The following is a 27,726-nucleotide window of genomic DNA, read 5'->3' as shown; positions in this document are numbered from 1 at the left end:
GTTAGGTTAGGTTAGGTTAGGTTAGGTTAGGTTAGGTTAGGTTAGGTTAGGTTAGGTTAGGTTAGGTTAGGTTAGGTTAGGTTAGGTTAGGTTAGGTTAGGTTAGGTTAGGTTAGGTTAGGTTAGGTTAGGTTAGGTTAGGTTAGGTTAGGTTAGGTTAGGTTAGGTTAGGTTAGGTTAGGTTAGGTTAGGTTAGGTTAGGTTAGGTTAGGTTAGGTTAGGTTAGGTTAGGTTAGGTTAGGTTAGGTTAGGTTAGGTTAGGTTAGGTTAGGTTAGGTTAGGTTAGGTTAGGTTAGGTTAGGTTAGGTTAGGTTAGGTTAGGTTAGGTTAGGTTAGGTTAGGTTTTAGGTTAGGTTAGGTTAGGTTAGGTTAGGTTAGGTTAGGTTAGGTTAGGTTAGGTTAGGTTAGGTTAGGTTAGGTTAGGTTAGGTTAGGTTAGGTTAGGTTAGGTTAGGTTAGGTTAGGTTAGGGTAGGTTAGGTTAGGTTAGGTTAGGTTAGGTTAGGTTAGGTTAGGTTAGGTTAGGTTAGGTTAGGTTAGGTTAGGTTAGGTTAGGTTAGGTTAGGTTAGGTTAGGTTAGGTTAGGTTAGGTTAGGTTAGGTTAGGTTAGGTTAGGTTAGGTTAGGTTCGGTTATAGGTTAGGTTAGGTTAGGGTAGGTTGGTTCGGTTAGGTTAGGTTAGGGTAGTTAGTTAGGTTAGGTAGGTTAGGTTAGTTAGGTTAGGTTAGGTTAGGGTTAGGTTAGGTTGGTTAGGTTAGTAGGTAGGTTAGTAGGTTAGTTGGTTAGGTTAGGTTAGGTTTAGGGTAGGTTAGGTAGGTTAGGTTAGGTTAGGTTAGTTTGGTTAGTTAGAGTTAGGTTAGGTTAGGTAGTTAGTAGGTTAGGTTAGTTAGTTGGTTAAGGTTAGGTTAGGTTAGGTTAGGTTAGTAGGTAGGGTAGGGTCGGTTAGGTTAGGTTAGGTTAGTTAGGTTAGGTTAGGTTAGGTTTTGGTAGGATTAGGTTAGGTTAGGTTAGGTTAGGTAGGTTAGGTTAGGTTAGTTAGGTTAGGTTAGGTAGGTAGGTTAGGTTAGGTTGGTAGTAGGTTATAGGTTAGGTTGGTTAGGTTAGGTTAGGTAAGGTTAGGTTAGGTGAGGTTAGGTAGGTTAGTTAGGTTAGGTTTTTAGGGTCTAGGTTTTAGGTTAGGTTAGGTTAGGTTGGTAGGTGAGGTTAGGTTAGAGTTAGTTAGGTTGTTAGGTTAGGTTAGGTGTAGGTTAGGTAGGTTAGTTAGGTAGGTTAGGTTAGGTTAGGTTAGGTGAGGTTAGGTTAGGTTAGGTAGGTAGGTTAGGTTAGGTTGGTTAGGTTAGGTTGGTTAGGTTAGGTTAGGTTGGTTAGGTAGGTTAGGTTAGTTAGGTTGGTGTAGGTAGGTTGAGTTCGGTTAGGTTAGGTTAGGTTAGGTAGGTAGGTTAGGTTAGGTGAGGTTAGGTTAGTTAGGTTAGGTTAGGTTAGGTTAGGTTAGGTTCGGTTAGGTTAGGTTAGGTAGGTTAGGTTAGGTTTAGGTTAGGTTAGGTTAGGTTAGGTTAGGTTAGGTTAGGTTAGGTTAGGTTAGGTAGGTTAGGTTAGGTTAGGTTAGGTTAGGTTAGGTTAGGTAGGTTAGGTTAGGTTAGGTTAGGTTAGGTTAGGTTAGGTTAGGTTAGGTTAGGTTAGGTTAGGTTAGGTTAGGTTAGGTTAGGTTAGGTTAGGTTAGGTTAGGTTAGGTTAGGTTAGGTTAGGTTAGGTTAGGTTAGGTTAGGTTAGGTTAGGTTAGGTTAGGTTAGGTTAGGTTAGGTTAGTTAGGTTAGGTTAGGTTAGGTTAGGTTAGGTTAGGTTAGGTTAGGTTAGGTAGGTTAGGTTAGGTTAGGTTAGGTTAGGTTAGGTTAGGTTAGGTTAGGTTAGGTTAGGTTAGGTTAGGTTAGGTTAGGTTAGGTTAGGTTAGGTTAGGTTAGGTTAGGTTAGGTTAGGTTAGAGGTTAGGTTAGGTTAGGTTAGGTTAGGTTAGGTTAGGTTAGGTTAGGTTAGGTTAGGTTAGGTTAGGTTAGGTTAGGTTAGGTTAGGTTAGGTTAGGTTAGGTTAGGTTAGGTTAGGTTAGGTTAGGTAGGTTAGGGTTTAGGTTAGGTTAGGTTAGGTTAGGTTAGGTTATGGTTAGGTTAGGTAGGTTAGGTTAGGTTAGGTTAGGTTAGGTTAGGTTAGGTAGGTTAGGGTTAGGTTAGGTTAGGTTAGGTTAGGTTAGGTTAGGTTAGGTTAGGTTACGGTAGGTAGTACTAAAACCGCTTTTTCTAAAAGCATAGGATTGTTCGTTTAGGTTTTCCGCAATTCGCCAGCTACTTTTCATGAACGTGCAAGATCTGAAACTCATATGCAACACATATTGTGATGTGTTGACTACAGAAGCCGATAACAAAACTGTAAGTCTTTAATTTTCTTTCGTTTTTCGTATTCAAATGTAGCTGGCGACTTGCGTTGTTGTCGATACTTTAATTGTGGAGAAGGATTTTTCAGTCCATAAACATAGTTATGAGAAAGGTGCTTTTAAAATTTAATGATAAAACAGGACACTCCAGCATCCCCTTAAGACGGTCTTGAATATACAATAAGATTTAATTATGAATATTAGCCTATGAATATCAAATGACAAACTATTGAAATAAATTACAAATTACGCCGTATCAGCGCTAAATTCTTCGATATCGGAGATATGATATTCGCCCATCATTACATATGTATCAAGTCTATGGTTATATGCTTATTGCTTGTCTGCATTGACCTTTGATATTATTGTGTTTGATAATATATTGCGCATTAAATAATGTAAATGTTGATAAATGTCTTAATTGTTATTGGTTTGTGTTACATCGACAATTTCTATTTTATTAGAAATTTTAATAAATATTTTACTCGCTCACATTAAATCATATAGTTTATTCAATATCGCTTTGTCCGAAAAACAAAGTTTAGAAAATTCAAATCGGAACTGTGTTGAAAAAGTAATCTAAGTTATTTTAAAAAATTTTTTTTGTATATAGTGCCTTCAATCCTGCAAACGGATGTGTGTTTATTTTAAAAGTAATATTTTTCAAGGTTAGGATATTTATCATACTCGTAACATTTAAATTGTTTCATACAGTGCCAAATGAAATAATTTTAGTTTAATTCTTCAAACTTTATTTTCTTTTTTCGTAAAAGGAGAAACCGAATGACTCATTTTTGCGTTTGCATCCTCTTCTAAAATGAAGTTGAACCAAATATTTATCCAATAAAGTTTATTAGTCTCATTATTCCTTTCTCTTGCTAACTTTAAATTTTTCTTTTTTTATATTTATAAATGAAACATTAAAGCCAATAAGTATCTCGTATAACATTTTGATGATGCATTATATTGCCATTTTAGTTAAACATGAATGGTGAAGCGTCTTCTTTGAAAAAGTGCGAATTGATCTGTTAGATAACACAGTATAAAAACTATTAACCAATAATAGAGTGAGTAAGTAAGTATCAATAATGAGTCACTCGCAAGACGTAGTTAATACGCCGGAAATAATGGAACTGGTGAGACTTCTTCGCCAGAATGGCGACAAGATCTTGAGCGCTTCCAGCAAGCTTTCCTTGTCGACGAAACTGTTGCACAATCTCAACAAAGCATTTTCACTGATTGTATCAGAATCCGAAGATTTAAATTCTTCATTTCATGTGTGTAACAGCTCCAAGATAGATATATTTCGTGATGTAAAATTTCTACATGATTTTGTGCAAAAGACTGTAGGTTTGAAAGTAATACATTGTTCATCTGACATCCAAGTTACCATTGACATCTCCAAATTTAGACATTTAAAGTATTTGGAACTGAAAGAGGTATCTGTTGAATTATTGAAGGGTCTACAGAGTGTCAGAGGTCAGTTGGAAAGTATTGTGTGTGCTGGCAGGAAAGGGATATCCACAATTTATCAATTATTAGGTAATATTTATATATTATTTAATATATAAATTATATATTATATATAAATTAATATTTGTAAACTAGATAAATATCAATGAATCACAATGTATTGTCACAAAGTGTAGTTTATAGTCACCCAATGTGTATTTTTTCTTTGTAGAAATGATGTCTTTAAAAGATAATATTATATATTTTGCTAATTTTCAATTATATATAGGATATCATAAAATAAATAACAATATAACTTTTAACAAACAAATATGCAAACAAAATTCTACAAAATTCTATAAAATTATTGATGTGACATACATAAAAAGAAATTACAGTTTTCTGCCTATATAAGTATTACATATATATATTGAAATTAGTTGTTGTATTGTCTTATATTCCTATATCTACAGCTGAATGTGGAGGTGATGCTGGAGTCGGTTTCGTATGGGCATCTTTGAGACACTTGGTATTGCCTCATAACGCTCTCAAATGTCTAGATGAATCATTAGAATTAGCACCTTGGCTTCAGATATTGGATCTGAGTCATAATATGATAATCGATGCCAAAGAAATATCTTATTTATCAAATTTGAGATATGTGAATCTAGGTTACAATAAATTAGAACAAATACCTATATTCAATAAGACAGTATTACATTCGTTACAAGTGTTGGTTTTGAAAAACAATTATATCGAAAATTTAAGCGGTTGGTTGTTTTCTATGCACTAATAACTCTTTTCATTTAATTTCCAAATAGTTTAAAGTTATTCTCTTGCTACATTTAAATATAACTTTCAAATTTATTAATAAACGCGTGTGATTACAGCAATTATTATCATCTATTGTTATTATTATCAATTTGTACAATAGGTCTTCAAGGCTTAGAGTGTTTGACAGAATTAGACTTGTCATTTAATTGTTTAATGGAGCATTTGATTCTCTTGCCACTGCAAAAGATGTCTACCTTGTTGTGGTTATCTCTAGAAGGAAATCCTTTATCATATCATCCAAAACATCGAATTCTGACCATTAAACATTTACATCCGAGTTTGTCAGATAGCAAGGTATCCCTGTGTAATATTGAAAATTGTTAAGCGCAAAACAACAGTGCTAATACACTTACATGACTTAACAGATCTGAATAAATTCGTATAGTTCGTTTTAGATCATCTGTCGCTCTCGAATGCGGAAAAAATGCTAGTCGCAGAAAATCGAATCTTTGCAATACTTACAAATCAATCTACTCTGACCAGCTCAATATCTGTATACGCTGATACACACGAATTTGACCAAGACAGATTAAATCATCGAACAATATTGTTATCTGAGAATCTAGAAAAAAGTGTAACAAGGAGTAAAAGAAGACCAAATGTCAAAGAAGCAATTATTGATGAAATCGATCAGGAAAGAAGAGAATTTAAAAAATTGCCTGATGTAGTAGCATCGTCTTCTCATTTAGGTAAGATTTTTTAAATAAATAATATATATATAGTAGAGTGAAGGCGTATTGTGTCTAATAAATTGCTGTCTAATAAAATGGAACAGTACTGTATATAATAATTGGTAGTATAGCAATAGAATGATGTATCTTTCTTGCAATATTCTATATTCTATATTAACTTTCATTGTTTCAGAATCATCAAAGGATTACTTGGAAATAAAGAAACGTATCTTAGATCTACGAGAAAAATTTGGTGAAAATAATTGGTTGAGCAGTCACGCAGGAACTTCTGTCCAGCACATTATGGGTCTTCAGCCTGCTTCACCAGAATCTCCAGAATCGCAAATATCTAAAATAAGGACTTTGGCTAATATTAATACATCATCGTCTCTTCACGATACTTTGATTTACGCAATAGATAATGAAAAATCATCTAATGAATCCCAAGAAATTGCAGAATACATAGAAGACGATAAAGAACTTCCTCAAAATAAGACCTTGGATGATCTTTCGAAGATATGCACTGCTCCTATGATTGTATATGATCCTAATGAAGGTAAAATACGCATAATGTATTAAATAATATATATTAACATCGCGCACAAGTTGATATTTTTTTTATTATAGAGACTGGAGACTTGTACATCGTTCAGAAAAGGAACAATGAGAATGAGATGGAGAATGTCTTTCTGGTAATAACTTCCGAGTAAGTTATTTTACTGCAAACAATCATAACACAATTAGAATTGCATTAGATTTAAACATTTTTAATTATTTACAAGAAAAAGCAAAGATGACAGATTGTCGAAAGTAGTTTTCAATTAAATATGTTTTAATTGTAAACATTTTTTAATATATTATTATTAAGCTAAAATTTTTGTGATAATATTTGCAGAGACATTAAAGAAAGAGATGCAATTACTGGAAAAATAAAATTTTGTTGGTCAACAAATTCCTTATTGTCTTGCGTCTTAGGTAGAAGCGATCCACCCACAGTTGATATTATTTTTGACACTACTAGGAAAGATAAAGAGAATAGGCGATATTTTGCACAACTAGATGATGCAAAGGTACTGAGAAACATTTAAATACGATTTTGGAGTTTACAATATAATGCTTTTTTAGAAAATTGTAACAACAATTAGCGAGCAAATCGAGATGCGGCCAATACTGCTCAAGATTTTTAAATGTATGAAATGTTCGACACAATTCTCACAGGATCCGGAATTATACGTAGCACTCGCTATTAAATCGATGACAGGTTTGTTTTACGGTTTATGATGAGATACTATATTTTTGGAGAGAATTGAGTGAAAATGATGATTTTTTTCAGGTACAAAAATCAAATGTCCTACCTGTGACAGCAGCTTGGTCATTGAAGTAGAGACACTTTCTAATGTAGATAACCAAATTATAAAGAGTCAGCTAATAGACAATCCAACAAGACTCAACCTGGCACATTCCGAGTCATTCTCCAGTATCGGTATGTCCCTCGATCGTCATATTTTGTCAGCATGTAGGATTCTTCAGACAAAGTGGATTTATAAAAAAAAATGCACAACCTGTACGAGATTTTTTACACAATATTGCGATCCTTTTTGCAATGTTATATCAAGATATATTTTGCAATGTTGAATTTCGATGTATTAATTCTCAAGAACTTCAATTTCTATGACACAAGCATTAAAAAAATCAGAGCGAGATTTTAATTATTATAGGAAAAATAATAGTAAAGAATGTTACAATTTTTGATTCATCTGAAAAGTAAAGCTGCAAAAATACACAACTGAGTGTCATGATCGCTTTTACTTTGAATTATGAATTATTATGTATAGTTTGTGCAAAACAATCACATTAAAATTAGCCTGATATTACTTTATCTTAAAAAAAAATAAATCTTTCCTAGCCAGCTGATTGAGTAAATAATAATGAATGCAGTCTAATAGTTGATGTGTGTATGTTTTATATATATATATATATATATATATATATATATATATATATATATATATATATATATACGTATACGGGGTATCCTGCGAGACTTCTCCGCCCATAGGAAGGTAGACGGAATCGAAATAAACATAAAAGTCCTTTACTTTTAGTGATATTCGTAATAATAATCGAGATATTAATATTTGCAATTGTACTAATGCGAGCGCGCCAAATAGAAACGCTTCGGCCGCTCGAAGTATAGCCCGGCTCTTTTTCAAACATAGGCTGCGCCGGCAGCACGTTAGAGAGATAAAAACGCGCCGTTGCTTAGCTATACTTCGAACGACCGGAGCGTTTCTATCGATGCGTTCTCATTAGTACAATTGCAAACATTAATATCTCGATTATTATTACGAATATCGCTAAATGATAAAGAACTTTTATGTTTATTTCGATCCCATCTACCTTCTTATAGGCGGTTGGAGAAGTCTTGTAGGACATCTTATATATATATATATATATATATATATATTACATATGTACTGACCAACGCGTTTGTACATTTTACCACGTTTTTATGGGAACTATAACATACTAATACCGGTGCAGGTGGAATGGAGGGTGGAGCTAAATCCGTCACCACTTCTCTGGTACACTCCGACTCTCACACCCAAGCTCAAAATTGCTGTAAGCTTCAGCCAAAATAATTTATGTTACAGCATTTCCCTATTTCTTCCTCTTGTTTTTTTTCTTTTTTTTCTTCTCTTGATCCTTTTCTTTTCTTCTTTTTTCTTTTTCATTTTTCTCTTCATATATCCCATCAACCAATTCAGCCATTGCGCGTGCGTGCGTGCGTGCGTGCGTGCGTGCGTGCGTGCGTGCGTGCGTGCGTGCGTGCGTGCGTGCGTGCGTGCGTGCGCGCGTGCGTGCGTGCGTGCGCGCGTGCGTGCGTGCGTGCGCGCGTGCGTGCGTGCGTGCGTGCGTGCGCGCGTGCGTGCGTGCGCGCGTGCGTGCGTGCGTGCGATATTTAATCATTTTATTTTGTCTTTTTATTTTTCGGAAACGGAGTTTCGATGTTAAGAAAGAGAAATTTCGGCGGCTGATAGATTTAAATATTTTTTTATACATTAAAAAGTATGGTCATTTATATCTTATCCTGTTGGTAATAATTTCTTTAACGCTTCTTTCTCCGGTACTATAAAAGCGCCTATTTCCACTTTTTATTTTTGTAAGCGCAATGTGATATATTTATAAAAGAAATGCACATGTTTGATTTATACATGAGATTTCTTAATTTTGATTCATTCTCTTCTCTTTCTCAATTTTCAAAAAATATAACAACAAAATATGTTACTTATCTTTCTTTTTCTGAATTGATGTTCATCATCATCAGGCTCAGCGACGAGTTTAGATGAGTCAAGGGAGTCAACACCGTCTGCCAATATCCTGATGAAGAAATACGAGAGTGACATAGAGATACTCAGTAATCCAAGCCAGAGCAGCATAGAAGTTTTAGATGAAACTCTAAAGTTAGTCTGCTACTTGCTTGCAGTTATTATTACAGTTTTTATAGTGATACTTATAGTTTATAGTACTTGACATCTTATATGCGGATTAACTGCATATAAATACAAGTGCATCAAAAAACGAGTTAGATAGAGTTACTTTATTAATATTAGATGTTGGAATTAATTCGTAGCGTTTTACAAGAGATGGGAAGTGATGGGAAGTACTTTCATTAATGTATTTTTTAATGCTCATGTGAAATAAATAACATTCTTTCATTAAAAAACGCTACGAATTAATTCCAACACCTAATACAATTTTATATTAAAAGAGAAACAGAAACATACATGATCTCGTCATTTGTTTGTCATATTGTTTATGTTAATATTTCAACTATGATATTCATTGATGCAGAGCAAACGTCACACCAAGTCGCAAACGCTCAACGGAGGAAAAGCATATCGTAATCGCTCCTTCTTTAATAACAATACCAGATGCAACGCCGATCATGACAGGCCTGACAGAAAGTAGTTCTTCGGGTTTGTATTCTTCGTCTCTTGTATATGCCTTTCTTTGTGAACAGTTAAGTCAGTTAAGTTTAACAGTGTAATTACTAATGATGATATTAATTTCATTATATTAATTTCATGGTTCACGTATTTCTCTTTGTTCTATGGAAATTAAAATAATTACTTATAATAATCATATAAATAAGAAATTTTATAATGTGTTATAAATGCTTATAATCGAATTGTTCTAGCGAATTATATGTATAAAGTATATGTATAAAATTAACCTTACATTATTATTTTATTCCATTAAAATAAAAATTAACGCTATTTTCAATATGTAGTTATGTACTCTTTTACAACTTTTATAAATAGTATCAATTTTTATTTTAATGGAATAAAGTAATGATATAAAATTAATTTTATTCATAGGCTCGTTAACAGACAGCATATGCACGGCATATGAAAATAAAATGGTCAAATCGAATATTGATACGAAATCCCATAGTAGCGATGGCGAAAAGGAAATAGCATTTGCTCCTATGACAAACTTAACATCGATGCTGGGAGGTAAAATAAACAAATTCTATTGAACGAATGATACATTGTTTGACATTATTAAAAATACTTGCGTCAATAAAATGAACGTCAATAAAATATTTTGCTTCTGCTTGTAATTAATTTTATTTTGAATGGTATGACCATGATTTCAATCATTATCAATTATGTTAATCATTATCATCAGTTATATTCATTAGATATTCATCATTATCTTCAGATATTATGATATTAATAATTAATAATTATTATTTTTATAATATTTATATCTCTCTGTGTGTTACTTTCAGGCTTGCTACAAAGTATCAAGATCGGCAGCAAAACCTTGAAAGGTGAAGAGGCGTCAAACTTTTTTAGCAGTAACGTGCAATATTCCTATACTGATTTTAGCAGTATAGATCATAGAATCAAACTGCATATCATTCTAAATGTATTTGAGCATGAGAACGAAGAACTCGTATTTCTTCTCAAGGTATCTAGCTTGAGATTTAATTTATTACATCTCATCTAATTAATTATATATGACAAATCTGAATTAAATAGAATTATAGATTGGATATATCATTTTTTTTTTCATTTTCTTTCATCTGTATAGGCAGACATTTTGATGCATTCTATGCAAGAAACATTTTCTGGATGCTTAGTATTGTCTACATCTAAGGTTTATGTTCTTAGGATCGATGGGTCAGAAGGGTAAGTTTATATTTTGATATAAATTTTGATATCTAAAAATCATAAAAATTTTTAAGAAACAAGATGCTACTTTTTATTGTGTCTTTTAAATAAAAGTATTAAAAAATTATATTTTAATTTCGAACTTTAATACACTATGTGTCTTTAATTAATTTGAAACTAACAGAAGAATATGGTTTTCTATTCTACTGTTAAAACATACGAGAAAACTTTTTAGTCTTAATAAAAAAATCTAAGCAATAGAAGAAAAAAGGAATTTGTAACAGGGAAGATCCACAGCGTTGGCTTCACAAGGAAATTAGTTGGACAACAGATAGATTGAGATCTTTTATACCGCTGCCATTTAAGCAAGGTGTTTTAATTGAGTTACAACAGTCTGGGAAAGCCGGCGAAGAGCATCTCGCTATCACCCTGCTTTGTATTCTGCAAGATTTCCAAAGAACGTCAAATTTTTTATTTTATATCACAGGTAAAATCTGTTTTAACAAGTAGGTGCAACTTGATTTTAATTAACTGTAAAGCTTCAAGTATATTTATATAAATATATTTGATGTTAATTTTTTTTCCTTCTATTTACATTGTACCTCTGATGATAGATTTGCAGTTGCCTACAAGCTGCGAAGTGGAATTCTCTATTCCAGAACGTTACAGCATTTTGATGCACAACGTACTAACGAATGCTGCAAATTATCAGACAGGGGACATCGTACGATTACTAGCAATATTTTCCTCCGCAATCTTAAAATATCAAAATATCGCTATCAAGATGAAACTATCTGGATTGATACTGACGAGTGCAGCGCTGGTGATACTAAAGGACAACGTTCAATGGCTTGTACCAGACAGCAATCAAGTGCCTTTAGTCACTAGAGAACAAGTTATGAGCAATTTGATTGGAATAGTCAGTAATTTTCGATCATATCTGTTACCGTAAAATGTACATTCTATCCATGAGTCTCCAAAGAAAATTTAAATTGGTGATGGGTGCCACGATTAAATTTAACAAAAGTACATGCTGTCCCAAGTTATCTACACTATCCCAAGCCACCTATATTTATGTAGTTATAGCTTAGAAAGAGATAATGCTTTTAAATAGTTGCGCTTTATGTAATCTTAAAAGTACAATATACAAAATGTTTTGCGATTGAATCGTTTGCATTATCTTTCTATATTATCCACGTGTTGCATATTCAATGTACATTTACTGATATAAATATAATGTAATTTTAGGAACATTGTGACACTTGGTTAACTTTAAATTTTTTGGACGAAATTGCGGGCCTTGAGGAAAGTTGGACATTGGAATTTGTCTCTTCTGGTGCTGCCGAGGCTGTAATAAGTTCTATTCAGCCTCCGTGGGAAAAGTTATTCTCGATACCTCTGCAAATAACACGCATAACGCAAGATGATGCAGAGAAAGCTTAACAATACGCAAATCAAATTTATAGTGAGTTTTTCTATATTATAGTCATGGTGGAATTAATAAGATGAAACATTGCGCATAATGGCAACAATAATACTGGAAATAGCTAATCAAATGTTCCCTAATATACACTTTCCTACGTATAATAGCGCTGGTTATACTGAAACAACCAATCAAATGTTATCTGAATTCACTCTTCTACTGTGCACGGGAATGCTTCATTTTATTAATTCCACCATGATTTATAGTTTAGTTCAATAAACTTTTGTCTTATATATCTAAAAAATCCAATAGATTAAGAATAATCACTACAAAGGAAAAAAAACACGCGATGCCCTATTTATTGCAAGGATTGCAAGAGATTGACTTGCTGAAACGAAATAGAGAGAAATCCAGATATATAATTAAAGAAAGTATACACATACACACACACACACACACACACACACACACACACACACACACACACACACACACACATTAAATTTAAATGCCTGGATAACACTTGTTATGATCAAAGTTATTGGAGTAATTGTTTCTCTTATTTTAATTTTTATGTAAAAATGAATTTTCAGTGCAATTATTAATTTAAGATATTATATTAAACATATAAAACATTTGAATTGTATAAAAATGTATGAATTGTAAAAAAAAAGAATATCTGTAATGCTACATATCACGTACATATTATGTACGTGATACATGGTTTATAATAGATTTAAATTGATAATCAATTTTGCACAATCTATAAACACGAAGACATCTTGATATAAAGGAAATATAAAGATTTTTTTTTTTTTTTTTTTTTTTTTTTTTGAGAACCTGAACGAATTTAACATTCAAGAAAAATATAATAAAAAAAGAAAATAATGACAAAATTATAAGTAAAGTTAAATAAATATATAAAATGAGGCTTGAAAGAATCTATCAGTAAAGAATGTAAAAAAAACCCATCAAAGCCTACATCAGCTGTTCGGATGCACAGAAAATTCTTTATTTTCGTGTGAATGTAACAAAATTTTTTTACATTTTTTATAAAGTATCAAAAGTATGGTTCTCAATAGTGCTACACTAAGAACTATTATAAATATAACTTAACTGTAAATACTTTCGGTAAAATTGCCTTCCTTTGTATTAACTTTTGAGCCAAAGTTTCTCTGAAATATTGTATGCATGCAGCCTCTTTTATATCAATTTCTGATAATTTGTGTTGTATATTTGGCAATTTAATTATTAATTATTTCTGATTATAAATGTCTGACTGTGATATGTATATTTAGAATTTTCCAATAAATGCAAAATGCTCAGGTATTAGTAAATATTTATATCGCGAGGATATTGTAATTTATATTTTGTAAAATAAAGCATATAAATAAATATAATTATATATATAATCTTAAAATATACTTTTTCGATTCTTATCTCTTTATTATCATCTTATTATTATTTTCTGCATTAAAACGAATGTAAGATCTATTTTCTGCATTAGACTGCATTAAAATTTTCTTTCTCGCTTTTACTAAATATCAAACATATCTATTTCATTGTAAGTTCCAAAAGTGTACACGAGCTACAGAAAACAGACCTTGCAGTAAAATGACCTACTTTAATGCATTATTGTAATGGAAGAAGCATCTTGCTATACTTTTGTATTAAGAGTCGTGTCTGTAATTTGAAAGATTACGACATATGCTATTGATAATAATATGCACTACTGCAAATTACTTAATAAGTACCCGCGTTCTTCATATCTTAAATAGTATCGACATTTCAGTTATCTATTTGTTTGCCATTCCTTCGTAACCATCTATCAAAAAGTTTCGAGCATATATTTTATAGAAGGTATGATTTATAATACATATACCTTAATTTATAGTAATATGGAGGGTATTATTGATATAATTAACCTAAAATGTAAATAATAAATAATAATATTGTAATATTGTAAAAAAAAGTGGAAAAAAAGAATAATATACGACAAACGGCAAGAATTATGAAAGTTATTTTATAATGTAACATTTATGTATGTTCCTGGTGGAAAAATTTTATTGAAATTTCACAAAAATTTCGCTGAAAGTGATAACAAAATTGTTAAAATTTACTGTGGGTGATTTTATATAGCAAAATTAATGAAAAGTCGCTGAAATTTAATTAAAATTCTCCATTACTTTTTCAAAAATTTTTCTAAGTTTTCTGAAATTTCATTCAATAATTTCCAACCAAATAGATGAAATGAATTAGTTAAAAACTTATTACAATTTCTTCATAAGTTTTCAAAAAAGTTTGCTGAATTTCTCTAATAATTTGCCGCGAATGCAATATACCACACTGTTACCATATGGAGTTTTATTTTTCTAGTTCTATTTTAATAATTAAAATATAGAATAGAATAAAAGGAGGAGCATTATGAGATTTTTCATCTATAGTATTCATAATCAGATCTTATATTTAAGATCTTAAGTAAAGTCTTAAGATATCATGAATCAATTAGAGAACCGCATTAGCGTCTTAAGACATTACTTAAGACTTTTTTGAAATAAGAACCGATTATGAATACTGGCCTATGTTTTAATAATTCCTTAAAGAAATCGATAAATCCTCAAAATTGAATTCCGAGATGAAAGTAAATGAGATATTTGTTGAATTTTGTTAGTACAATTTTGTTTAGAAAAATTGTAAAAATCAATTAAAGAATCAGTCTTGTGTTTGTTGTGTAAAAATATGCAATTTTATTTTCAAATGTATTTAAATTTCGTTGAAATTTTGTTAAAAAGTATTCCGAAATACTGGAATAATTTTAACAAAATTTCAACGAATTTTTCGGCAAAGATTTTTTCCATGAGAAATAAATTGTAATGTTCTTGTATACGCGTTTACACATGTATATAATTATCAATGTTTGTACAAAAAGAATTTAGAAATGCGTATCTTACAAATTGTAACGGCGTGGCTGATTCTCATCGTTATACCGCACTGTGGCATCCATGGTTTTGGATACAGTAAGAGAGGTATGACAAGTTTACAAATTTTGATTTATTTTTCACGACATATATAAACTAAAAGAATCGTAGATAATTTTCCTTTCTTATTTTTCTCCTTTATTAAAATTGTTTTCTTTATTAAAACAGACGAGATTAATTCGGAAATAAGATAAGAACTTGAAAACAATATATATACTATTATTATACTATTTAACAATTATATTACTTACAAACAGTAAAACCCGTGTAGAGACTAACAAATTTATGAGACAAAAATTTAGAGATCGACGAAATAATTACAAATTGATAAGATTCTACAATTATTATTCATAAAATAGTGATTGTGTAAATAGCAATCTACTTATTATAATTTATATAACGTTCTTTAAGATTTATTGATTCCGTTTGAATAAAATTTTTTCTTCGTAATTTGATCTTTAAAAAATGCATCTGATGAAGAATTTTATGAATTAATAAAGAAGATTGATCATCAAGATTTTCTGAAGGTATGTAATTATATATACATTCATATTTATACATGTATTCCAGCTACAGAATCGAATACGTATAATGATAATAACAAACATGAAGAATCACTCTTGTATTTTAGGTAACATAGATAAGAAAATAAAAATTACTTGTTATTTGCCTGTATTTTGTAAATAATATATTTTACAAAATTAAGTGCTGGTGAATTGCTCTGCAAACGATCACAATAACAGTACATGCAGACTTGTTTAGTGAGAATACGATTATTTACCATTGTTATATATTATATTGTTAAGACAACAATTCTAATTTCAGCTAGTGTGACGAATTAAATAAACAGAGTCACTATTGTATAAAAATAAAACATTAGAGGAAGAACTCAAAATGAATGTATATATAATTATGTACATTAAGCCTTAAAGGGTTATTAATGTAAAAGAAAAATGTTGTTCTAATGTTTTATTTTAGAGCAACACTTGTGGCCGAAGAAGTACAAATTATGCGCAGGAAAACGACAATCACCAGTGGCTATATGCACATCAAAAGCGATCGTTAAACCATTTCCGGCTCTTGAATTGATTGGTTATCACGATTTTTTTCCAATGCCGCAATTATTAAAAAATAATGGAAACACTGGTAAATATTTTTAAGTCATATATAATTTTACTATTAAACTTTTTAAAAAAGCGTGTACAACACATCTCTTTTTTTTTTTAGTTATACTTAGAGTAGACAAAAATGAGACACAAGTACATAGAACATTGCCTTATATATTTGGAGGCATGCTGCGAAATCAAACATTTGAAATGGAAGAAGTGCACTTTCATTGGGGTTTAAAAAATAATAGAGGTGCCGAACATGTACTAAACGGTTTAAGGTAACAGTCATATTTATTTGTTCGAATTAAAAAATAATAAAGAATAAATTACAGCAATGAGATCAATATCGTAGATATTCAATGGAAACGCATATTATACATTACAACATGGCATATGGCAATTATGTAAATGCGGCACAACACGACGATGGTATAGCCGTAGTAGCTTCTTTCTTCCAGGTAACCATGTGCGCGCACGCACGCACACATGCAACACACACAAAAATCGCTCTTTAAATCAACTATAAATACAAAGCTAATTACGGTGATCAAAGTTAGATGTTAGACTAATACATGACACACACACACACACACACACACACACACACACACACACACATTTTAAATAAATTTAATGTATCTTAGAAATGGCTGCGCGCCGATTATTTTTAGTCTTTCAACATTACATATATATACATATATATATATATATACATATCTATATGTATATACATATATACACACACATATATATATAAAAATATTTATATTTTTATACACAATTAATACAGTGCTCGTAAAGATTTGCACATTCCGGCGCGCTACTCCCACTACCGCTCGAGACTCGGTCTCTGTAGTTTAAACGTGTGGATATCGTATCTTATGTTATTAAAGAATATTTTTCTTGCAAAATAATTTTTATTTTCTTAAAAAAATCTAATACTGAATTTTTTAAAACGTTTTGTTATAATAATTCTTACCTACCAGAAACTATTTAATAATTGTTACAAATTTACATCGAGAAGTTTCTACAACAGACTTGCAAAGATTGAAGTCAGAAAATACGTGAATCTGGAAATTCCGTGTTTTCCATATGAAATCTTACAAAGTCTCAAGTAACAAGGATTCTATATCGCAACAACTATTTTCTTCTATAAGCGAATATAAGTTTATCATTTTAAATTCTTGACTAACGATTAATTGTTAACATTCTCTTTAACATATGTAACACCGTCTTTATGTAATTGTTTAAAAAAAAAAGTTAAACAATTACATAAAGACAATGTAGAAACTTCTCGGTATATTATAGAAACTTCTCGGTGTAAATTTATAACAATTATTGAATGGTTTCAGATAAGCAAGAATTATTATGAAATGTTTTAGAAAATTACAAAATGTTTTAGAAAATTTAATATTTGATTTTTTTAAGATAACAAAAATTATTTTACAAGAAAAATATTCTTTAATTACGTAAGGAATGATCTCCGCACGTTTAAACTAGAGAAGCGCTTCTGAGCCAGAACGTCACGTAAGCGCCCGGCGACTCAGCCATCGAGCCTCGAGCGATAATGGAGGTCGCTCGCCGGAATCGGCCGAAATGTGCAAATCTTTGCGAGCACCGAATTAATATATCTAAATACTTTTGTGAATTACAAATAAAAAATTAAATAAAAGTCTATTAAAAACTTATTTAATTTTAAAAATTTACGAAATCAAGAAAAGTTCTATGCCTAAGTATAATTACTTGCTTAATTTCAGTTGCAAGATGAAGACAACGAGCGTCTTCAACCTTTTATAAGTAAGTTATCTGATGTGCAATGGGCACATACAGAGTTATCGGTCAATATATATCTCACTCTAGCATCCCTAATACCGTCAAACACAGATGTCTTTTACGCATACAAAGGATCTCTCACAACTCCGCCTTGTAACGAAGTAGTCACCTGGCACATTTTCGCCAATCCAATTCCAATATCCTTCCATCAGGTATGTTACTTACACTTTTACTCATGTTTTATTACGATTACGCACAAGTACATGCATATATTTAGCATTCCTCTTTTTTTTAAAACAATTTTTTAACAATGATACAATCTTTTTATTATTTCAAATAATTAAAATAATTCATTTTCAATAAGGATCAGATATATAGCCGCGCACTGTCTCTTATATAGAGTGAATAAAAATTCCGGACCGGTGTGCCATTAAAAAAATCGATGCGACCTTGATCTGACCTTGGCGACGTAATAAGGTCAGATTGATCAGATCAGTAAATAGATCATTTGAAACTTTTTTACAACTTTTGTAGGAAACATTTTTTTCGGAAATGCTTAGTTTTCGACATATTTCACCGGTCTGGGACTTTTTACTCACCCTACACTTATGTGATTTATATACATATATGTAAATACTCATATATTATACTACATTTATATGAATTTATTTATCTATTTCATCATAGATGAACATGTTCCGGAAACTCTTAAACGGCGAAGGAATTTTGGGCGATAATTTTAGATTATTACAAGATATCGGTCAACGTAAAATATATATTAGAAGATTAGATCCAACAATCTCGATGAAAGATATCAAACACGGTGATTTTACAAATTTAAGTTGGTTCTGGGTGTAATATAATAATCGAAAATCGATAATTTCTGTTCTTATCTTTCAACTTGTAAAACTGAAATATTTCTTATTGTTATGTGTGAAATTCATTTATTCATTTTATTTTTTCTGTCACTTGATTATTCGAATTCAATCACAAGATAGAGAGTTCTCTTTAAGTACTTAATACAAAGTATTTTTAACTAGTCTCTTTCTCACTATTACGAATTATAGAATTCATAATAAGCTTACAGATTAATCATTTACATGACAACTTAATGCGTTTAGATTTAAAATGCTGATTGGATGATCTAAAAGAATACATCAATAACAGCGAGCGCTCACTCAATTGTTGAGTCTGCTGAACGCAGCCATTAAATCACCTGTAAAGTTTTTTGCATGCTGATACTCCTAATGATGATCACGAGCCATCATGTTAACAGAGAAATGACATTCTTATACTGATATGGCCAACTAAACAAATTCTGGATCCGTCATATCACATCCTCTGAGAGAATAATAACTGGCTCGTTTTTGTACACATACTATAACAATAATAATGTACCTTGAAAAAACAATATATATAGCTTAAAATTGTAAAAAGGATAAGGATTCAAATTTCTTTACTACAATCATATTGAATTATGACAGAAGGAAAAAATTACATCAATTTCCATCTTGTAAAATATATATGCAAAATATTTTAATTCTTCCTTGTGTCACTACTTGATCAATAAAATAGTGAAATGTATTACGAACTGTTCTTTTATGAGTTTATAAGCCTATTCCTTTTGGCTGAACTTTTGCAGTTCATCTTTCTTCTTTTTCTTTCCTTCTAAAAAGAACTGGTGCAAAAGTTCAGCTAAAAAGAACAAGTCTGATAGCATGTAAAGGTAGATTTATCTAATGTATGACGTATAAAAAGAAATTCATATGATTATAATTTTGTAATCTAATATGAATATAATGAAAAATTAAAAGACTTGCTTAAGGGGATATTGGCTGAACTTGATCAATGTCGATAAAACAGATGTTTAATTCCAAATAAAATATTATGTATATCAAGAAAACGTTACATACATTAATTAAAATATTACGTACATTAAGTGTAATTAATATTATGTACATTATAAAATAATTAAATAAAACATTACATATATTTTTTGCTCTGCTATATCCTACATATCACATGAATGCGAGGTTATGTACACTCAAATCGTACTTCTCAAGCCATTTCTTTTATAAGCTTCAAAATTTGAAGGCCTCATGATACTCTTCTAAATTACTCAAATATGGGAAACTTTGTGATATATCCTTGCATTCATTTATATATATGCGTGCGTGCGTGCGTGCGTGCGTGCGTGCGTGCGTGCGTGCGTGCGTGCGTGCGTGCGTGCGTGCGTGCGTGCGTGCGTGCGTGCGTGCGTGCGTGCGTGCGTGCGTGCGTGCGTGCGTGCGTGCGTGCGTGCGTGCGTGCGTGCGTGCGTGCGTGCGTGCGTGCGTGCGTGCGTGCGTGCGTGCGTGAAGGAAGCGAATTTACATGATAACGGAAAACTGTAATTTACAATTTTTTAGGAATTTTCATACTGGTTTGTACTTTTTGAAAGGTATTTACGTTTTTTCTTGTACTCTGGAGAAGGATTTTTTATTCTGTATAAGGAAAACGAAATGATTTGAGAAATATCAGATAACGCTCTGTTGGTAACTCCAGCATCTCCTTAAGCAAGTGATATACATATATATACGTATTACATTAGTGCACGAAAACTATAAATTAGTAATATCTGCATTAGTAATATCTGTTTTATAAATTAGTAATATCTGCATTAGTAATATCTGTTTTATTTTCTGATTTAATCATTGATTCACTATAAAAAAGAAAAATTGTACAAAGAGATACATATAAAATTTTGACTAAGGTAACAGGTAATGATAAAAAACAATCTTATATAAATCTTACTATCAACAAAGGCTGTGTTCCAAAATTCACTGCGCTTCTTCTTCTTCTTCGTCTTTAATTGACCCTGATTATCTTAGTGAGATCCACGTGGCCAGTCTTATCACAGGTGCCTCTAACCTTCCACAGGCGATACCAAAAGTACTAGCTGAAAGAGAAAAAAAATTACTGCCCCCCCCCCTTTCCGAGCGGCAAAGGAATGAGGAAAAGGAATAGCAGTCTCGAGTCTACATAAACAGGCCGATAAATAAGATACCTTAAAAAAAGGAGAAGAGAAGTCTGCAGAGTTTAACCAGAGGATTCTTTAACATGAGAAATATATTAATGGGATAAAGCGGAAAAGTCTTCTTCAGATATCTACACAAGAGTCGAAATTTGTTTCTAATATAGGGACATAGTATAGAAGATCACGTGGTTGATATCCTGTTTAGAGTAGTGACAGCTTGGAGTATTGGACATATTTTTCCGATGCAATCTATTCTAGTTCAGGTTATAATGTTTGATAAATTGCCCAGGCCTCTGCAAAAAATACCGAAGTATCCGAAGCCTGAATCTAAAACTTAATTTGAAGATCGGGGAATACATAGCCGCTCCAGTACACTCATCTTCTGACAATTTGGACCCGTCCGTAAAAGAATATTATGATATCGGACTCGCTGATGTCTTCCAGCTTGCTACAAAATTCGAGTGCGATCTTTCTTTACTTCTGTTCCTTGTGTCTACAATGAAGTTCGAATAATTCTTGCGAAAAATATATTATACATAGAGTAATCTCGTTCAAAAACAGGCGGGTAGATAGACCTAAAAACAGTATTCAATTCAGATTTACAGGTAATATAACACCTAAAAGTGGAGGAACAATTCAGCGCCGAAAACTTGTCCTTGACTGAGATTGCAGAGACTTCCAGGTTTCTAAGATTGGAAATGATAACGTTTTTTCTCTTGGACATTCATTTATACACATATTTAGATGATCGTAATTTGAGAGCAATTCCTTAGCTTCGCATAACATAATGTTGATTGAAGTGGATTGTCTGTATCCCATAATTGTTCTAATGACTATTTTATAGCCTTTCCAGACACATAAAAGCTGCGCTATTTTTGTATCAAATGAATATTTGGCAGCCATATTCAAGCCATAGAGCCTCTGAAGACTGTTCTATACAACGTTAACAATAATTATGGGTGAGAGCCCCATCAAACATCCGTGAGCGACGATAAAATATTGATCACCATTTTACCCTTTTTGGTCAAGTTTGAGGTGAAAATCACTTTTCAGCTTACAATCAAGATTGACGCCTAAGAACCTGATGTGGTTTACCCTGGGAACTTCTTGTTCATTAATTGTAAAGCCTGGTCGCATGTTGGTGGCTGCTTCCTTCTGGTAAAAATCAACCACTTGGATTTAGCAAGTGAGAGTTCGTGTTCTCTATGAGCAAGATATTGGTACATTTGATCCAATGAATGATAAACCTGTTCAACAGCCTCATCAGCAGTGCGAACCGAAGAATATATAACGATGTCGTCTGCGTATTGCAAAAAATTAACATCAGGCTGAATATGTTGATCTAGATTTCTTAAGCTAATATTAAATAAGAGAAGAGCCCTGCGGCATTCCAAAGCGCACATCGCTCAAAGAGCCGTTCTCGATGCAATTCTCTCCCGTTGATAAGATTCTCCACAAATTTACGTATATTAGTCGGCAGGCCAATGTCTCTCAAGCTCTTAGTTGATGACCTCTGGAAGAACATTATTAAAAGCGCCAGTGATTTCTAAAAAAGCACTCACTGCTACTTCCCCATTCAAGAATGCCACCTGTATGATATTAGCAAGAATTACCAGATTGTCCGCATACGACCTAGATGGACGAAAGTCCATCTGCTCTTGGGATAGAATGGATTGTGATTCCACTAACCACTGCAATCTCCAGTAGATGATTTTTCTCAAAATTTTGAGAACGCATAGTAGCAACGATGTGAGGCGTACGCTGGTTCCATCCGCCTTCAGGATGAACATCACTAGTGAAACTTTCTAAGCATGCGATATCACGCCCTTTGTCAAGAATTGAGAAAGATTATAGAACTTGAAAAGAATCCCAAGTAAAGTTGTTGTCAAGACACAACAGCATCAAAAAACTAATCTGATCCAGTCCTGGAGCGGAGTTCCGGTTTGGTTGAGCAAGAGCCATCTTAAATTCCTGCAGTATAATCGGGGCTTCCAAATCCCTGTGCATCGCAATGGAATTATCATCTTCTTCCTTAATTTCCAAACTCTTCCTAGTGTTGCGAGAGCAAAAAGGAGGACATATTTTATCCTTAACCAGTTTGATAAGGGAACGTTCCTCATACGCACCAATGTATCTTTGCATCAATTCCGGCTAGATTGCGATTCTTGAAGGCCTTGACTAATGACCAGATTTGACTGGTGAGCGTCTTACAGTCAAACGACTCAGTGAATTTTTTCATGAAACACATTGCATGCGTTTTTGTTAGAGATTACTCTGGAACACTTGGCACGCATTCTCTTAAATTCGAGAAAGTTCTCTATTGTAGGAGACCTTTGCCACTCTTTTAGCCGCTGCCCTATGTTTTTCGATTGCTTCTTGATAGGTTTCTGTCCATCAAGGACGCGATTTCCGTTTATCAGATAGTATAACTGAGTATAGGTGCTGAAACTTCAGTGGGAAAAATGATCTTGTCACCTCCAACAGATGGTTGTCCATCAGATAGTTGTATGCCTCGCATGAGTCCTCAGAAACTCCTTTGAAGAAATCTTCGGATGAGGCGTTTGAAAGGATACATACAATTTGTTAACCTCTTGTTGACTTAATTTAAGCTTATATAAAAAGCGACGAATTTTGTTGATGTTGCATCCCATCTTAATTTATAGGGAAATGATCGCTGCCCATTTCCTTGTAAGTTTTAATTTCGCAAAACGGGGTAAGGTCAGGTGAGGCAATAACCAGGTCAATAATAGAGGTGCCCGAATTTGGAAACAAGAACAAAGTGAGATGGTTATTATTCAATATGCAAGCATTAAATCCTTCCATAGCATTTAAAATAAGTCTACCTGCGCCATCGTTTTGGCACAATCCCACATAGAATGATGTGCATTCAGATCTCCTACAAAAATAACCTCTCGTATAAGTTAAAGAGTAGAAACAGACCCTGATATCATCAAAGATATTGCTTGTAGATGTTAACTATGACAATGCGTTCCTTGTTCGATGATATGCAAACGCTTTGACCGCAGCTCCACCGCAGGGATCATGTTGAGTCAGATGATGAAAAATAATGTTATTTCTTACTAACATGCAGATACCTCTCTGATTTTCTCTAGTAATGTCGCTTCTAATTGTATGAAATGCCTGCAGTCTGAATGAGGCTGATGATGTAAGTAGCGATTCTTGTAAGTTCATGATATCGAGATTAAGACTGATATCTTGAATATAAGGCAATTTATCTCGAATTCCACAACAATTCCATTATAGAATTCGAAAAGAGGAAGAATTGTTATTCGTGAATGTGGTTCAAATTAGCGGAGTGTCCGGTGGAGTCTGAGTAATAAACTTTTGAAAAGACTGAATAAACTGTTCAAATTGAATCCTAGCGAGTTGATAAAGGCGAGTAATCAATTCAATAGAGAAATAATTAGATCGACGAAAGTAGAAATTAATTGATTATTGAATAGCATTTTACAATTATTGAAATCCAAAAACTTAGCGAAAAAATTATTATTGCTATCGTGAAATCTATCTTCCATCGGACGTGTGATCTTGTCACATTTCCGAATTGAACTGACTTCCATTGTCATAGTGTCAAGTGGACCTACCGTTAGGTTCAAGCAAAAACTCGCGATGGGACTGTAAAACGTCTAAGTGACTATCATCGCATTTGGATGGGATTGAGGATATTGAATGACATATATTCTATGTCCAGCAGGAAGTAGTGATGCGAATCCCGGGCCGCTTGCAGTGTAGGGAACTACGTTCTCAATATCTCACTAGCGCAGCGAGTGTAGAAAACCTAGGGATTTTGTAGGTTGCGAGTTACCTACAAGCAGCGTCAGAGAAAAATAACAAGCTAGATAGATTATGGCGCCCATCCTGTACGATCATATTCATGCGAGTTCCAGTAATAAAGATTCATTGTTACCAGTTACAAGAAAAGTGTCGATCATTACCTCTTATATCACATCACATGACAAGCGTGGGCTTGAGAATTTGACTTGTCAATTGAGTCACTTATTCCCATATTGGTGACCCCGACGTGATCGAGAGGAAGAAGCGATTGACTGGTAACCGTCAAGCAACCGTTCGAACAACATCGAAACGAACTTGGTTTTGAAGCTCGGTTTCGAACCGAGCAGCAGTGCACATTGCCGACGTCATAGCCGACAAGGAGGCCCATCGCCGACATCGTGAGCAACAGGAGGCCCATCACCGATATCGTGACCGGTCGCAAGGCCCCATCGCTGAAGCCGGGACCGGCGGAAAAGTCTCGCCGTCGGAAGCACCGCAGGAACATATCCAACAACAGGCACGCAGCGTCCCGTCGCCGTGGGAACCGCACGGGCCAGCCCAGGAGCCGGCGTTCAGAACGCCATCGCCGTCGCCGCCATTGTGACTTGCGAAGGACGACATCGCCGCCATTGTGACCTGTGAAGGACGACATCGCCGCCATTGTGTCCAGCAAAGCGCGTCGTTGCCGCCATTGTAGTCGGACAAGTTGCGTGCGCAGTGCGTCAGTTTTTAGCGCGCGTAATCCGGCAGAATAGGAAAGTAGATCTTCTATGCTTTTTTTCACGAGGTCAATGCATTAATTAACGATTTCTTCATTTTGACAAATTAATATTAAGCGATCGACGTTTTACATAACGTGCGCGTAAGCGATTAGTATTTAAGGCCGTCAGGAAATACGGATTGTTCGCGAGCTTCGATACATACAGTCATGCCTCCTCCTACCTATGAGAAATTGCAGGCGCTGGTGGCGCATCTGCAAGCGGCGCCTCAGCAGAGCAATGTCGCATGCGTGGATTCATATAGGGTTCCGAAAATTCCGCTGTTCTTAATCAAAGATCCGGTGTTATGGTTCATTCAAATCGAAGCCACGTTCGAGACCGCACGAATCATAGAGCAAAAGACTAGGGCGCATTACGTGATTATGTCTTTGGACGCCGAAACCATCGCGTGCTGCAGAGATCTCATCGCGGAGCCCGATGAGAACGAACCATATACCAAATTAAAACAGCGTATTATTGAAAATTTTTCAGTGTCAGCAGAAAGTCAACTGCGACAACTAATAAAAGACCAAGTGCTTACGTCAGGGAAACCGTCGCAGATCCTCAATCGACTCCGCAACTTGAACACTGACAAGCGATGTGACGACACCGTAATCAAACCGTATTTTTTGAGTACCTATCGCCGTACGTTAGAGGCATTCTTGCGACTTCCAATAGCACGGATTTGGACGGGCTAGCCAAAATGGCGAATAAAATAACCGAAACTGCGAGTGACTCTGCGCAGTGTGCTGTCATATCGTTGTCAGAAATGAAGTCGTCCGACTTAGAAGCTAAGATGGACAGTCTGACCGCCGCGGTAGCCGCCCTCGCAGCTAAGGTCGAGCGGGGCAGCAGATCTCAGACGAGAGACAAGGCAATAAAAATCGTAAGCGTTTCAAAAGCAGAAGCTCTCGTGTCTGCTGGCCATCGTACTTTCGGGGAACAAGCGCGAGTCTGTAAGGGAACTGAAAAATTCCCGTGCCCTTGGCCAAAGCCCAAGGCTTTAACGGACGGGAAGGCGAGGGAATAGAATCGTCTGCCACCGAAAAGACAGGTATGGCGGGCATCGATTCTTCTGTCCGTCTCCACATCCACGATCGAGTCACCGGAGAACTATTCCTTGTGGATACGGGAACGGAAATTTCGTTGCTTTCCAGTACATATGCGAAGAACAAAACTCCGACCAATTTCAAACTTTACGCGGCAAACAATACGTGTATGGGTGACACATATGGGGAGTCGTTCCGAACGCTATATTTAGGGATACACCCGGAATTTCTGCGTCAGTGCCGTACCCGATTATTGGGGCCGACCTGATTGCACATTACGGGCTCCTTCCGGACCTTAAAGGTCGCAGACTCATCGATTCACAAAACAATGTGTACGTGTCGGGCATTGTCAAATCGGTATCACAGCTTGCCATCAGCAAGTCAATCCCAGTACAAAATTCACGAGCATCTTATCTGAATTTCCAGATGTCACCGGTTTAGAACAGGCAACTTCGAATTGCAGTAGCGATGTTCGTCATCATATTATTACCACGGGCCCGCCGGTAGCCGAGCGCCCCAGGTTAAGTCCGGTAAAATTAAAAGCAGCAAAGGCTGAATTTCAACGGCTAGTCAAAGCCGGTATATGCCGTCCGTCCAGTAGCCCATGGGCAAGTCCCATTCACATGGTACAGAAAAAAGACGGGTCATGGAAGATTTGCGGCGATTATCGTCATCTTAACGCGATCACCGTGCCGGATAAATTTCCCGTACCACATTTGCACGACTGCTCCTCCAACCTGCGTGGGAAAGTCATTTTCTCTAAGCTAGATCTGCATCAAGCATACAACCAAATTCCAGTGGCGCCGGAAGATATTCCGAAAACGGCTGTCGTTACGCCCTTCGGGCTGTTCGAATACAAATTCATGACATACAGTCTTAGAAACGCGAGTCAAACATTCCAGCGTCAAATCTTCCGCGCTCTAGGCGACCTGGAATTTGTGTTTACATTCATCGACGACATTCTCATAGCGTCGACGTCTCTTGAAGAGCACGAAGCTCACTTACGCATAGTGTTACAGCGATTAAAAAAGTTTTATTTACGACTTAATGTAGAGAAATGCGAGTTTGGCAAGCAAGAATTAGAATTCCTCGGCTTTACGATTAACAGCGAAGGCTGTAAACCACTCGATAAGGTTCAGGCCATTCGCGAGTTTCCAAGGCCTAACACTATAGTTGAATTGCGTCGTTTTTTTAGGCTTGTCAACTTTCTTCATAAACTACTACATAATGCAGCTATTGTTCAGGTACCATTAAATGAGTACCTTCGC

The 27,726-nt window shown here is 34.3% G+C and overlaps 2 protein-coding genes across 6 annotated transcripts; both read left to right on the top strand.

Moving 5' to 3' along the window:
• Window positions 1-2,272: 2,272 nt before the first annotated feature.
• LOC105154857 (serine/threonine-protein kinase 11-interacting protein) lies at window positions 2,273-16,093 on the top strand. Of its 4 annotated transcripts, none has more exons than XM_087415003.1 (20): window positions 2,273-2,412; window positions 3,396-3,959; window positions 4,343-4,639; window positions 4,804-4,997; window positions 5,089-5,392; window positions 5,568-5,930; window positions 6,002-6,080; window positions 6,270-6,444; window positions 6,500-6,635; window positions 6,708-6,857; window positions 7,919-7,996; window positions 8,703-8,838; window positions 9,230-9,354; window positions 9,757-9,894; window positions 10,173-10,354; window positions 10,478-10,575; window positions 10,842-11,044; window positions 11,172-11,476; window positions 11,806-12,022; window positions 12,293-12,656. In XM_087415003.1, the coding sequence occupies exons 2-19, from the start codon at window positions 3,506-3,508 to the stop codon at window positions 11,998-12,000; spliced, it is 3,612 nt and encodes a 1,203-aa protein (XP_087271129.1). In that variant the 5' UTR covers window positions 2,273-2,412; window positions 3,396-3,505; the 3' UTR covers window positions 12,001-12,022; window positions 12,293-12,656. The 4 variants fall into 4 exon arrangements, with proteins under 4 accessions (XP_087271129.1, XP_087271130.1, XP_087271128.1 ...); XM_087415004.1 differs by lacking the exons at window positions 2,273-2,412; window positions 12,293-12,656 and adding exons at window positions 2,471-3,085; window positions 15,937-16,093; XM_087415002.1 differs by lacking the exon at window positions 2,273-2,412 and adding an exon at window positions 2,472-3,085.
• Window positions 13,538-20,193, top strand: LOC105154840 (carbonic anhydrase 2). Of its 2 annotated transcripts, XM_011070602.2 has the most exons (8): window positions 13,538-13,840; window positions 14,910-15,006; window positions 15,937-16,104; window positions 16,186-16,345; window positions 16,420-16,525; window positions 17,825-18,052; window positions 18,528-18,663; window positions 18,962-20,193. In XM_011070602.2, the coding sequence occupies exons 2-8, from the start codon at window positions 14,919-14,921 to the stop codon at window positions 18,973-18,975; spliced, it is 900 nt and encodes a 299-aa protein (XP_011068904.1). In that variant the 5' UTR covers window positions 13,538-13,840; window positions 14,910-14,918; the 3' UTR covers window positions 18,976-20,193. The 2 variants fall into 2 exon arrangements, with proteins under 2 accessions (XP_011068904.1, XP_087271131.1); XM_087415005.1 differs by having other exon boundaries at window positions 18,528-20,193.
• The last annotated feature ends 7,533 nt before the right edge of the window (window positions 20,194-27,726 follow it).

Source organism: Acromyrmex echinatior, chromosome 17 (assembly GCF_024713525.1).
Source record: "Acromyrmex echinatior isolate Ae372 chromosome 17, ASM2471352v2, whole genome shotgun sequence".
In the NCBI taxonomy this organism is placed as follows: domain Eukaryota; kingdom Metazoa; phylum Arthropoda; class Insecta; order Hymenoptera; family Formicidae; genus Acromyrmex; species Acromyrmex echinatior.
The sequence above is the reverse complement of the archived record's forward strand: the minus strand, read 5'-3'. Positions and strand labels throughout refer to the sequence as shown.